The 13,568-nt window shown below is 39.7% G+C and overlaps 1 protein-coding gene across 1 annotated transcript in view; it reads left to right on the top strand.

Annotated features, from left to right (window-relative positions):
* The window catches only part of LOC306694526 (adhesion G protein-coupled receptor D2), an 85,188-nt gene that overhangs the window by 9,727 nt on the left and 61,893 nt on the right, over positions 1-13,568 (top strand). The window contains exons 14-20 of the mRNA XM_079157425.1: positions 189-315; positions 976-1,079; positions 2,513-2,615; positions 3,357-3,510; positions 3,924-4,057; positions 4,788-4,903; positions 6,889-7,009. Coding sequence (XP_079013551.1) covers positions 189-315; positions 976-1,079; positions 2,513-2,615; positions 3,357-3,510; positions 3,924-4,057; positions 4,788-4,903; positions 6,889-7,009 — 859 coding nt within the window. The remainder of the gene's footprint in view (positions 1-188; positions 316-975; positions 1,080-2,512; positions 2,616-3,356; positions 3,511-3,923; positions 4,058-4,787; positions 4,904-6,888; positions 7,010-13,568) is intronic.

Raw genomic sequence — 13,568 nt, 5'->3', positions numbered from 1 at the left:
TAATTCTGAACACCACAATCAAATGTGATACATGTATATTTGACATTTCATTAGAAAATTTGAGTTTTAGGTTTTCAAATTTTTTACATATTCTTAATTCTTAATATTTAATACTAAATGTGTCTGCCCTCTGAAACTTTTTGATGAGGGTGTGTTTGTGTGTATTGGGTGTGTGTTGGTGTGTAAAGGCATAATCATACCAGTAGCTGGTCCAGTGATGGTTGCAGGGTGACCTTTGCTGACTCGAGTGTCACTTCCTGCCTCTGTAACCACACCACCAACTTTGCAGTGCTGATGAATTACCTGGAGTCAAAGGTAACTCCTTAGATGTTTCTGATGCAGTGAGTTAAATTACACATGCTGAAAAAGAGGTTGCATGATGGAAAACGTTAACTATAACTTAAACGAATTTAAACTGTGGTCAAAATTATGACTGTTTTTATTTGTATGTGATTTTAAGTTTTGATATAAATCATAACGGTCTAAGGAAGGAAAAAACTAATATTACATAATGACATAACATATAATAAATAAAAAAACTAATGCATTTGACATACTATGTATTGAACATACCAAATAGTATATCAGTGTGACTATTGGAACACACAGTAAATGTTGCTGATGTGAAATTTAAATCCAGGTCTGTGATCTCTAAAATTAGGATTTGTAGTACACTATATTTACCAGCAGGTGTCACTCCCAGTGTGCGTATCCTTTTGCAAAATGCATCTGTAGCACTGTTCTTCCTGTCTCTCCAAAGTGCATAAATGGTTATAAATAAAAACAACACCAACCGCCTTTTAACTTTTTGAAATTGCAAATTATTTTGGTATTTAGTTGCTGCACAAATTAAGCGATGCGGTAGGAATTCAGTGTCTTTGAGTCGGCATTGGATGGGTCAAACCTGTGATATTAACATTCTCCCCTCTCTCTCTCTCTGTCACCCTCACCACTAACCTTTTCCTCCCGTCCCAGTGGAGTCCTGAGGAAGAGCTAATTTTAACCAAGCTGACGTTCATCGGCTCTGGTGCGTCTCTGTGTGCTCTGGTGGTGACCTTGATGCTGTTCACTGTGCTGGAGTGAGTACCTGGTTTTCCTGTCCCGCTTACCTGCGATGCCAATACATCTGCCTGGTTTCTGTCTGTTTGAGTCGATGCAACCCCCCCCCCCCCCCCCCCCCCCAGCCTCAACCCCTTTTTTGAGCTGGTAATTACATTTAGTGTGTGTATATAAGAAAAGTATTGAAAAGCAAGAGAGAACAAGTTGAATTACAAGCTAAGTACAACAGTATTATTGGCGAGGAACATAACAATTGTTCAGCATTTTCAACGCATTTAAGTTAAAAAAAAACAGTTAAAAGTTCACAGTACTGTTTTCCAGATTGACAAAGTCAGCATTCCCCTGTTGACTTCCATACCTCCTCATGGGGTTTGATGTGACACTCTTTCCCATACGCTTAACAGAGAGAGATAACTTATTGGCACTGTATTGCTCGAGCTCTGTTCCTAAGGCTGCAGTGAGTATTGACTAGTGCTAATCCAGTAATTACTGTGGTCTACATGTGAGCCCACTCTGAAGGTTTATGGCGGCATTCTGCAGATGTTAATTAACATAAGGGTCACTGAGGGATCACAATCAGCTGGAGAGGAGCTGCCCTGACAATTTATGACTGTTCTGAAAATCACAGAGTGCAACCATGCACTTCACACACACACACACACATGCTGGTGTATTATGTACATGCATTTGTGTAGTTACATACACACACACACACACACACACACACACAGACAAAGTAGAGGTGCACATGTCCATAGATGGATGCGTAATTGCACCATGAAATGATGGTGGTCACAAGCAGTTATTCAGATATGAAATTAGTCTAAATAGGCTGAACCAATCAGGAGGTAATGAAAGGCTCTTCAGTTCATTTACCTCTCTAGACCAGATCCAGCTGTCCATTTCACTTATGTTACCTTAAATGGAATGGACCTATTGATTCCATCGAAAGACAATACGTGTTGTGGTTGTGGGACGTGAGCCATGAGCCATATATACACTGCCCTCCGGCATAATATGTATTATCAACAATAAAAGGTACTGGAAAACTAATTGAAACAGTAGGTGCCCATTTCAAGATTCAGCGTAATATGTAAAAGTCTCTGAGACAAATCTCACATTGGAACTAACAATAGAAAGTCAGGAATAAATTAAAACCATGATCTGGAATGATGCAGCAGCACAGTCAACAAGGTGGAAAGGTCAGAACAAGTAGAAATCATAAACTGATTAAAGGCACTAATCAGTTTTAGGTCATTTTATAACTTTGGATATTACAATTTGTAGTCACATACATACAGAATTTAAATAACTTGACTACTAAATGTACCATTTATTTGTTAACATTTTAGTTATCACTGTGTTGTAATATATACTGTCACTTCTAACCATATCTAATTTCAAGACAAGGTCTGTCAAAAAACTTGAAGTTTTCCATTGTTTCTGTCCATAGTATCCCCAGATCTGACAGAACGTCCATCCATAAGAACCTCTTCATTGCTCTGATCTGTGCCCAGGTGATCCTGCTCTGCAGCGGCTCAGCCATTCACAACAAGGTACAGGCATCTGATTTTATGTACCAATACATAGGATTTAAAAAAATAATCCAATCAATACCCACTTCACTACTCATGGCATTTACAGTACAAGCTGATGTTTAAGATGGCTGTTAAGCTATGGTCGACCTTCCGATACATTTAAATGAAACCTATAGAACTGTGTTTTAATAGCGACCTTACTGAGACTTGAAATCCAGGATCCTATTGTCGTCTCCATCAGCTAGAACACATGGTGCAGTCCCTCTGTAGTCACCCGATGGCCTGTAGTTGGCTTGACCCCTGGTCCTTTGACCCTGGGTCATGTCAGGGTGGGCTTAACACTGAAGGCTGGTGGCCGCTTGTTGGAAATTCATCAAGTGGTCTCGTATGTACGTAGGCTGACTGATCATCAGGAAGGTCATTTTTCAGATTTTAACAAGGTTTTCAACACATAGTTTCAAGCCAATTCAAAGCTATTTACAATGACTTAGTCTGGAGGGAGTTAGTGTTTTGCAAAGAATTGTTTGTGTGTTTTTTTCCGGACAGAACCCACCTAATTGAGTTAAAACTTTTCATATATTGGTTTATGAAAAATGTCCCTATATACACGAGTAGATTCTAGATGCATATTTCTATAGAATGTATAGTCGGTTCAGCTAAACTTCCTTTTGGTTTCCACAACCGTCCCCGTGTCCATGCAGACTTCGATTTGAAATGCACCGTGTGTCTGTCTGCATGCCTGTGCTGGTGTGTTTGTAGGTGGCTTGTACACTTGTGGCGGCACTGCTCCATCTCTTCTTCATGGCAGCATTTAGCTGGATGCTGGTGGAGGGCCTGCTGCTCTGGAGCAAGGTGGTGGCTGTCAACCTAAGCGAAGATCGTCACATGAAGTATTACTATCTCATCGGCTGGGGTACTACAGCTATCAATACATAGCCAAATCACTTTTCACATGTGCAGTGATTGTTAAGGATATTGTGATCTCTAGGGATAGGATTTGATAAAATCATGAACATAAAACCACACAGAGTCAGATTGATTGATCAGTCGTGTTATGTATTGACATAAATCTGACAATGTGAATTTATTTTATACACCATATTAGTGGGAAGTACAAGATAACACATTTTTGACTGGGGATTTATGACCATTTGTGTTACAATGGTCTTTTGATGTGTCTCCATGTTCTCCTCCCTTCTACATAATGCTTATATCCCTTCCTCTTCCTGATAATATATGTCTTGGTACTTTCATTTTCTCTTATACGCTCCTTATTCTCCCCTCTCTCTCTCTCTGTTTTTCTTTTATGCCCCTCCCTCCCTCCAGGTCTGCCAGTGCTGATAGTCACCATCACGTTGGCGTCAGCCTCAGGCAAATACTCGGCCGACAGCTACTGTTGGCTCAGTGTCCAGAATGGCGTCATCTGGGGCTTTGCTGGGCCCGTCATCTTCATCATCATGGTCAGAAAATGTAATCCTAATCATACCATGTAGGGCGACAATTCAGTATGATAACTTATCGTCTTTCAACGGAATCATATCGTGATTAAATCATAAACCGAGATATTGCGATACACAATTATATTGTCTAAATTGATAATAACACATTTTATATTAACTAAAATGTCTCCAGATATCTGATTACTTTGCACTAAAGTTCTTAATTATATGAGAAACTACTCTTATACCACACAAGTATACTATGCCATGTGGTTATTTGATATAGAAATTAATTAATTATGAATTACCAGAACACATGCTATATCTTAATATATTTTATTGTCGAGATATGAAATGACCTGTATCGTGATAGAATATTTTGGCTGTATCTCCCTGCCCTAATACCGTGTAGTCTGTTCAGGCTGAAGTAGTTAAAACTAGAAAATACAAAGCGCATTCAGCCATTTGGACTTTCCTGTAGTGCTCCACATTAGGTTTGACTGGAAGCTAAAGTTACCAATCAAACAGGAAACGGTGATGTTTCAATCTATGTTGCACAACATTTCTTTTAAACAGCGATAGTTTGTAACTTGTGTCTTTATTTCTTTACTCTTTCCTCTACCACAATCTCAGACCCGTAGATATGTTTTGATCAGTATTTTCTTCGCTCTCTTATTTTAGTATGCCTCTCATCTGCTTATCTCTCTGTCATTTTGCCTCCCTCATTTCTTTATCCTTCCTTTTTCCCCAGGTGAACGTCATGGTACTGACTAGGGTGGTGATCATCACCCTCTCCACTGCCAAGAGAAGGTCCATCATGTTGGCCATGGGCACCAGTCCTGTGGATCAAGCCTATGAGCAAATCAGGTACAAACCACAAGGTGGCACTATTTGTCCTCTTTTTCTAATTTTTTAAGGTTATTCACCCGGCCCACAGGCCTTGGAGCAGACAAGCTGTAGTCAGGGGGCGTAAAAAAAAAAGCAGCTGGAAGATTTTATATTGGATTTGTCATTTTAGAACAGAAAACCTCATTTATCAAAATATCAGAACTTAGTGTTTTGTTATTATTCAGTGTTGATAAGATACAGAAATAATTCAGATATGAGTTCTCTGATATGTTGGGCCAGTATTTTACCTTTCTTTTTTATTATTATTATTTCTGAAACCTTGCATCAATAGAGTTGATTCATAATTAATAATATTGTTAATAATAATAATAATAATACATGTTATTTATGTAGCGCTTTAAAAAGTACTCAAAGGCACTTTACATGGTAAAAACAGAAACAGTAAAAGCAATAACAATATAAACAAAGCAGATAAATGACATTATAAAAAAGCATTGCATAACTAGCATCAAAGGTAAAAGCAGATTTAAAGAGGCGAGGTTTGAGTGCAGTTTTGAAAGAGGCTGGTGACGGAGAATGTCTGAGGTGCTGGGGGAGAGACTTCCAGAGGGATTAGGACCGTAGCAGTTGTAGGGGCGTTATTAATATTATAATGAAGATTTTGAATTTTTGGGTGAACCTCTGAGAATGGGTTAGAGACCTATAATATAAGTTAAATATCATCTCTCAGCAGCTTCAGTCCAAAATAATCATCAGCACTGTCTTTTAAGAAAACCGTATTGATCAAACCCTCATGTTGGGATGCAATATATACATTTGTATTTTTTTATTTATTATTTAATAATCTAACTCTTGTTCTTGCCTAGGGTTGAATGATGAATAAATAACTATTAAACTGCAGTATTTTTGGTTTTGCTATATACAATGAAATTAATTTTAAAACTCGGTTTCTGTAACATGTGACTTCTGTAGCTCTGTGTGCTCCATATAAATCCACACAATACGCTTGTTTCATTTGTTCTGTTTCTGTCCGTTGAATTATTGAGAAGGATTGTGATTGGTCATTTGAAGTACAGGCAGACCAGTTTGTAAAATGCAATTCAACAGACTTATTGTTATTTATCGGATTGGCTGTAGGATTACTCATGAAAAGTTGACTTTACTAGTTTAGTGTTTAACGTGGCTAAACATACCTTGTTACATTGTGTTCTTTGTGACTATTGCATTGCAATGTTATTGCAAAAACAATATCTTGTTGAGCCCTACGACTGCTGTCTTTGCTAATGTGTTTCTTTTTTGGCACTGGTGTTAACTCATCGGGGTGAAACTCTGCTGTAAGTGATCCAGTACATTTCCCCCAGCAGGCTTGTATATGATCCTATCGGTGAAAATCGTGTTAAAGTGTATATATTCGTTCACTACCTCAGCCCACCGGGGCTCACAGTAGGTGCTTTATGAAGCTTCTCAAAGCAGGCCTTGAACCATTGGCACCCCTGGGTGGCAGCCCTCTCGGAAACTCAAACACATTCCTCCGCAGAATAAACTAGGGCTTGCCGCCCGCCATGTCACACACACACACGAACACACACACAGCTGGTGCGGTTTGGCGGTCACCTGAGCGGGAAGATAATTCAACTCTAAACAGAATTAAGGTGGATTTAAGGTGGGAAGTTGTCACCCCATGAGCTTTTCCAGCCGCACAGTGTTGTATATGGAACAACCAGCCTGCCAAAGCCGCTCAGTTTTGTCCAAAAAAACTGAAAAGTTGAGAAACACAGAATTGAGCTCAGGACGATCAGGGAGGAAGTACAATTTTTAGGGAATATTTAAATTAATTTAATCTGGTGTGGTGAAAGTTCAGCTCAGTCAACCAATTCAGAGTCTGTGTGGTGTGTGTGGTTGATAATAATTTTATGTTTGTGTGATAGCCATATGTATTTGTGTACACTAACATTCTGGTGCTGTGATTGTGTGTGTTGGTGCGTCTGTGCGTGTGAGCACAGGGCAGCAGTGAAAGCAGTGCTGGTGTTGCTGCCCATCCTCGGATTGACTTGGCTGTGTGGTGTCTTGGTGCCTTTCTCCATTGTTATGGCCTACATCTTCATCCTCCTCAACTCCCTGCAGGTACACACACACACACACACACACACACACACACGGCCATCATTGAATGAAAAATTACATTTTCCATTATTTAGGAATTTCTGTGCCCGTGAGGTTTTACAAAAAAAGTTTTAAAACCTCTTTAAAGACAATAAACCTTACTGGTCAGGTGAAGGCGAAATTATTTAAGCTTGTCATATAAAGTATTGACATTTTGGTTTTTGCTTCTATCAATGTGAACAGATTCCTAAAAGACACGGGATATCCATGATGATAACTAGAAAATGTTCTCAAACCTCCGCCAAGGAGTCAATTCACTGAGGAGCGATGGTTAAATTCTGTAGAAACATAATAGCAGAATGCAGTCCTATAATTCCTGATCTGCAGCTTGTAGTAATTTTCACCGGGCAGGCACAACAGACTGAATACAATGCACGCATGAATGCACATTGTAGCAGGGCTCAAGCACTTTGACCATAAGTTTCCATTCGGTATTGTCTATGATCGAGTGTAGTAGCATACATGCGGCAATAAACTCTCTTATAGCATTAGTTATTGCTTTGGCACGATGTGAATCTGCAGTGGGAGGCTGCCTGAACGCTGTGTTGTCTTTTTTAGTTTTGTTCTGCTAATCGACACATTCGGGTGATGCCGTCTTAAATTAAATTGTTTGAAGTGTATCCACAGATAGACCTGACTTCAGTTGAACAGTGTCGGAATACAGTTTGACACAAGTCGTTGTCAGTTGAGCTTGGCTGACCGGGCTAAGCCAACTGGCACGCTGCAGCTGGCAACAACTGGTGTGCTGCGAACACTCTCCTGGTTAAACTCGCCCTCAAGAATTTCTGTTCTACACGTGCAAGTTGTAGGCACAAACGGACTCTCCTGAGAGCTCAAAGGCTGCACCTGCAGCGGTCGCGGTGATTTCATTATTTCTCTGCGAGCCGGATGGAAAGCTTTGGCAGGCCGTATGTGGCCCGCGGGCAGCCAATTGTCGGTCGCTAACCTGTGATCCAAATGTAAACATAAGGGTTGCCTCAACACTAGAATTCCTCAAATGCATGACTGGAACATTATTATTGATTTATTTCAATACATGTACTAACAATAAGGAAACTAGGATAGCAGGATTACATATTTTACAAATATGAATAATCTTCTGACGTCAAAAATGACTGACTGGGCTTTTGAATTACCTGAATCCAAGCATGCATCACTCACTCTCAGATGGAGCACTATTGGTGACAAAAATACAACTTAAATTCATCAGCCGTTCGTCTGTTGTAGAACAAATATAAGACTAAATAATGCCACAGCTAAAACTTGTGGGCAACTTCAAATAAACTCTCAACAGTTTATAAACAGTAAACTGCTTTATTTTTCTTCAATGAGGAACAGAAAGGTTTTCCATTATACATTGTAATTCTTCCCTTCTCTCGTGGTGAGGGCACACAGACTGTCAAGGTTTTTATTTGTCAGTGACAAGGCTGAAGTAGAGAGGGGGGGGAAAAAGAGCCTTGGTCTGGCTTGTGTTAAGCAGGTGCTTCGTTTTAACAAGGAAAGTTGATTTGTATTGTTTGTTTAATTATTTTTACTTTATGTATTCAGAGGTCAGCATTATTGTCGTTGTTTGTGGCTCATCAGCGTTGATTTTCTGCTCTTAGTGCTCAAATTCAACGGGTTTTGTTTTTTCAAAAGTTTTGAGAAATTAATATTTGTAGGCCCTCTATAGATAGATAGTACATATTAAAATTCTAACAAATTCTGCCACGAGTAATATACCTGTGGGCATCGTATCTCCATTTGAAAATGGTCACAACTTTGTGAAATATTGGTTTTCACATGGAAAAAGAATAATACCTCTGTAGCCTATTTCCCCCCTGCACTGCAGTGATGGAGGAGGAGGTGAGGATGAAATCATGTAATTCTCTGACTGCGGCAGGCAGTCCAGATCCGCCACTGCAATTTGTACTCGTCTTTTAATCAGCTGTATCTTTAATTGAGCTGTATATTTAACGAGAAAATCAATAGAGGTTTTAGCTGCAGCCCGATCATTAAGCAAGGCCCCTTGGTTGCCATAAATAGTTTCTGTTTCCCCCCTCATATCTAATTATATTTCTTCCATGTCGACAGTAATTAATACTGAAAGATTTTCTGGGCGCTTATTATACGACTTCACATGTTAACACGTCATATGGATTTCTATTCTGTTTCATGCATTTTGTCTGCCACCTGTCTGTCAGCGGTTTCTTCCGTTTGCCTATTTTCTTACCTCTCTTGGTCTGTTACCTGTCTGTTAATCTGTCTTTCTGACAGCCTGTTTGACTCTGTTGGTTTAATTGTAAGTTATTATCTTCAACAAGCACCGCTTTTTTTCAAACATGTTAGAGAGATGTTGATGGATGCAACTGTGGCTTTGTTTTAAGACCTGGTCCTCAAATATCTCTTCTCAGGACAACATTAACGACCCAGTTTTAAGAAAATACGAACATCTTGCCTCGCGCTTCCTCTTTTGCATACCATTGCATATTGCTTATTCCATCCTTTGGACATGCACGATGCGCAGGTCAAGAAAATGCAGATAAATTCCTCAACAACGAAAAAAAAAGACAGTAAAATAAGCCTAATGTGTTTTGTGAGTGTGTTGACTGGGTTTTCGGGTAGCTGTAGGAGGCCTGACCAGCTGCTCTGGCATAATAGAGCTACATAATGTGTCTTTAGGCCTCAACAGGTCAGGACACAAAAGAAGCCCTGCCAGGCACCAAGCTGCTCCAGTGACACACTCTGTTGACCTCGCTGCTCTCTAGTCTGCATGGGGTGTAGTGACGCTCGTAGTGGCGATCCTCAAGATCCTGTCTGTTCTGGGGGAATTTCTATACATTTTGAGCTTAAGTGCTCATTGCTGTGCTCTGGCTGTGTTTCCGTTCACTAATTCAAATGGTGTGTGCAGGACTGCGACATTCCCCTTTTGATTTGATTTGGCTAATACATTTTTGTCTTTTCTTTGCCTGTTCAGCATTGATAGTGACATAACGGCTTCTAGTTACAACTATAGAAATCCCTTTTCAAACTAAATGGTAATGTGAAATACAAATGCACATGCATTCAGGATTTTTCCCATGAAATAATCTACCAGACACCATGCCAAATAAGAACAAGAAAGTATAGTCAAAATAGATTTGAATATACTTTTCTTTGCTTTTCCAGACCATATTGTGAAACAGCTTTTACACTGAAAAGTGCTCAGAAGTCTGCGCTGTCCATGTTTGCTTTTTAATCTTTTGCATTGATCAGAAAATCCATTGGTTACTTATCGGGCCTGCAGGGCACAGGCCCAGGGGCGCAAAGTTCCAGGACCCCCGCTGGCCTTCACCTACAAAATGTCACAGACATGTACCAACCAGCAAGAGACTTCATTACTAAAGAGACAAAAAGATGCAAAACAACTACAAAAAGAGGTTGAACAACCATAAAAGTCTGTGTGTTTTGCTTCTATGTGGGAAAGGTAGTGGGGCCTTTTGCATGTCCAGGGGCCAATTGTCTCATAATTCACCCATGAGAAAACCTGTGCAGGAAGGAGTATTGACATTGCTGTAAAATCTGGTACAGAGATTAATGCCCTCTCAGGATCCTACTGAATTTGGTGATCCCGTGACTTTTCCCTCAGTGCCACAATGACGTTTACATTTCTTTTAAATGAATGTCTTCACAACTATCAGATATATTGCACTGACATTTAACACAGACGTTCATGGTTCCCAGAGGATGAATTGTAAAAATATTGATGCTGTAACCTTCCATCTAGTGCCATCATCTGGTTACATCCCTACTTTTTGGTGAGAGCTAATAGCAAATACTAGCATGCTAACACATTCAATTAATATGATTTATTAACATTAACATTATAGCAACTAAACATCAACATGCTAGCATTATGTTAGCATGCTGCCTAGCTGAAAGCACTGCTGGGTTTAACAGATCTGTAAGCTGTAATCTCATAGTGTTGTTGGAATGTTTTTTTCTCCCTTTTCCTTAATGATCCAATATGTTAATTAGACTCCGCATTAAAATAGACCACCGTTGTCATATAGAGGACAGTCTTGCCCTCTTTAATGCTATTGATTCCTTTGAGAGAGAGAGAGCAGCGTTGAACATTGTCCCAACTTCATGGCTACTCATAAAGATGATGAAATGTGTGAAACCTTAACAATAATGCATGCAAAACCCGAGCTGGTAGGCAGGAGATAAAAATAAAAATAAAAATGCTCAAGTTTTTTAGGAAATCGTTTTTTATTTGCAGCTGTTGTATTTTCAATGGGGCCAGCCAAAGCAACATAAAGCTTAAGCGGCAAGCCTTTACTGTTAAATCAATAAAACAGATAATGTTGACAAGCCTTTTTCATTGCACTCCCTCATGCCCTTCCCACTCCTCTTTGCCCTCCATCCTCACAGCACTGTCTGAAGTGTCTCTGCTTTTGTTGTTATTTTTCTCAATAGAGACCTGAGCCGGCCGTTTTGAGCAAATATACTGTAGACATGGCATAAATGCATCTCTGCTGCACTGACCTCAGCAACCAGGGCTTTTGATTTGTCCTTGTGTTCCATTAACTGATGGCCGATGATGCTCAGTTTCTGTTTACCAGCATCCAGGAAATACGTGTATATATATTAAACTTCATCACCACTTATATACAAAAGTTGTTTAAGTTGTTAAATCTTTGGCATTGACGAGACATGAAGACAACAGAGCATGCTTGCTTTTTTTTCTTAGCCAGTCTGCTGATCATTGTCGGCCACTTTATTTGCATCGATTGTTCCTGCAGCTTAAGAGATACGCTATTATTTTTAAAGGTTCTCTTTATGATATTCACAGAATTAATATAAAACAAACAACTATTTGCAAAATAGTGGAGTAACGTCTACCTGCCCAGAGAATGAAGTTGCTTTCCCTCTGTGTGTAATCAGATTTTCTCAATGCTTTTATTGCGTAGCCGGGCTGGCCGTGTGTGCATTTTAGTGCCTGTTAGTGCATGTGAGTGTGCCCCACTGGCTAGCTCATGGACGCAGCTCTGCACCGCTCTCATACGACGATTCCAGCTGATAACGCTGTCCCGATAACAGCAGCATGATGTTTTTTGCACTGTTAGCACCGTTAGCTCCCAGCCTTCTTATGTTGAGAGCCGTGTGGAAGCTCTCAACAGAAGAAGTCAAAAGACACTTTGTTTTTTTTAGGAAGAAGTAAAATATTTGTTTCTTCAACATCCATACATTGTTGAAATTAGTGAGTTCCAAAGATACTTCAAAAGCCCAATGGTCGAAAAATCATAATACAGTAATGTCAGTCATGTCAAACTGTATTCATGTAGCTTGCATTGGACAATATGAAAGAGGTGCATACAGAGTTTTTGAGTTGTTCCTCTGAGTCGATTCTAACTTTTTACTCTGAGCCAGTAGTTTTTATGAACGTCTTCACCATAAATACAGGCATGCCTCATCTGCTTCCTTATCAAGCTAGAGATAAATAGCACGGGGTGCTGTGTGTGCGTGTGGGAGGGAAGAGGGACGGGGGGCTCTTTGGGTGGCCCATAAATCGCTCCACCCTTCGTCATCCAATCTCTGGGCAATGTCATTCAAAACCCCTGCACTATCCATTACCTGGGTATAATAGGCTCCTGGCCATGCAGTGTCCATCTTATTATTAGCCCATAACTTTAAACTATCAATAACTTTGAGCTGCAGCGGGAGAGGTGGTGGGGAAAAGAAAAAAGAGGAGAGGGAGAATTCAAAGTAGAGAGGTGAGGGAAGTAAGAGAGTCAGAAAGAAAATGTTAGGGTAACGTTCGTCCTCCGCAAGTTGTTGAGAGTGCAAGAGAGTCCCTGTGTTCTGGTAGCTTTGCAGGCGAGGTATTTGTTAAGAATGTATCCTTTTATTCCTGTTATGTCAGTTTTCCTCCTGTGGAGGGCAACCCTGTGCCTTGTCATTACAGTGTGGAAATATAGAGAAATCAAACGAGAGAATTAAGCTGAGCTGTTTCATTCATATCGCATTAAGGTCTTTTATATCACAGGAACAGATGACAATGATGTTTTTGTATTTCTTATGAACAGGCTGGCGAGTGGTAATGAGATTTTACAGGCATTCAGTAAAGCTTTAGAAGTGAAATTCATCATTTCACTCAGGGTTAAATCTGACTTAAGGAAAGATCCTGTATATGTCTATGAAGAATGTAGTAATTATATATTAGTTTAGTAATTCAGAATTTCAAAAGAAAATGGTACACAGTGTTGACCTGACATCACTTTCTGGTGTCACCAGCTTAAAGCTGTAACACTATTTTAATAAGCACGTTGTGAAAGGACAGCTTTCTTTCAGGTTTACAATAAACAAGCACTATTTGTCAATTGGTATAATTAGCACTCCATTTGAAAATCTCTCTTTGAAAATATACAGTTTTTTATATTTGCATGACAGTTTGTCCGTGCTTTATTTTTATTTCCATCAATGTGTCTGCTGTCATAAGTGGAAAGTGTGTATACAAATAATGCACTGGTTCACATCAGACCATCCAAAGCAATAGACA

This window comes from Pholis gunnellus, assembly GCF_910591455.1.
Source record: "Pholis gunnellus genome assembly, chromosome: 4".
NCBI classification, from domain to species: Eukaryota; Metazoa; Chordata; class Actinopteri; order Perciformes; family Pholidae; genus Pholis; species Pholis gunnellus.
Note: the sequence above shows the minus strand (reverse complement) of the source record. Positions and strands in the feature narration are given on the sequence as shown.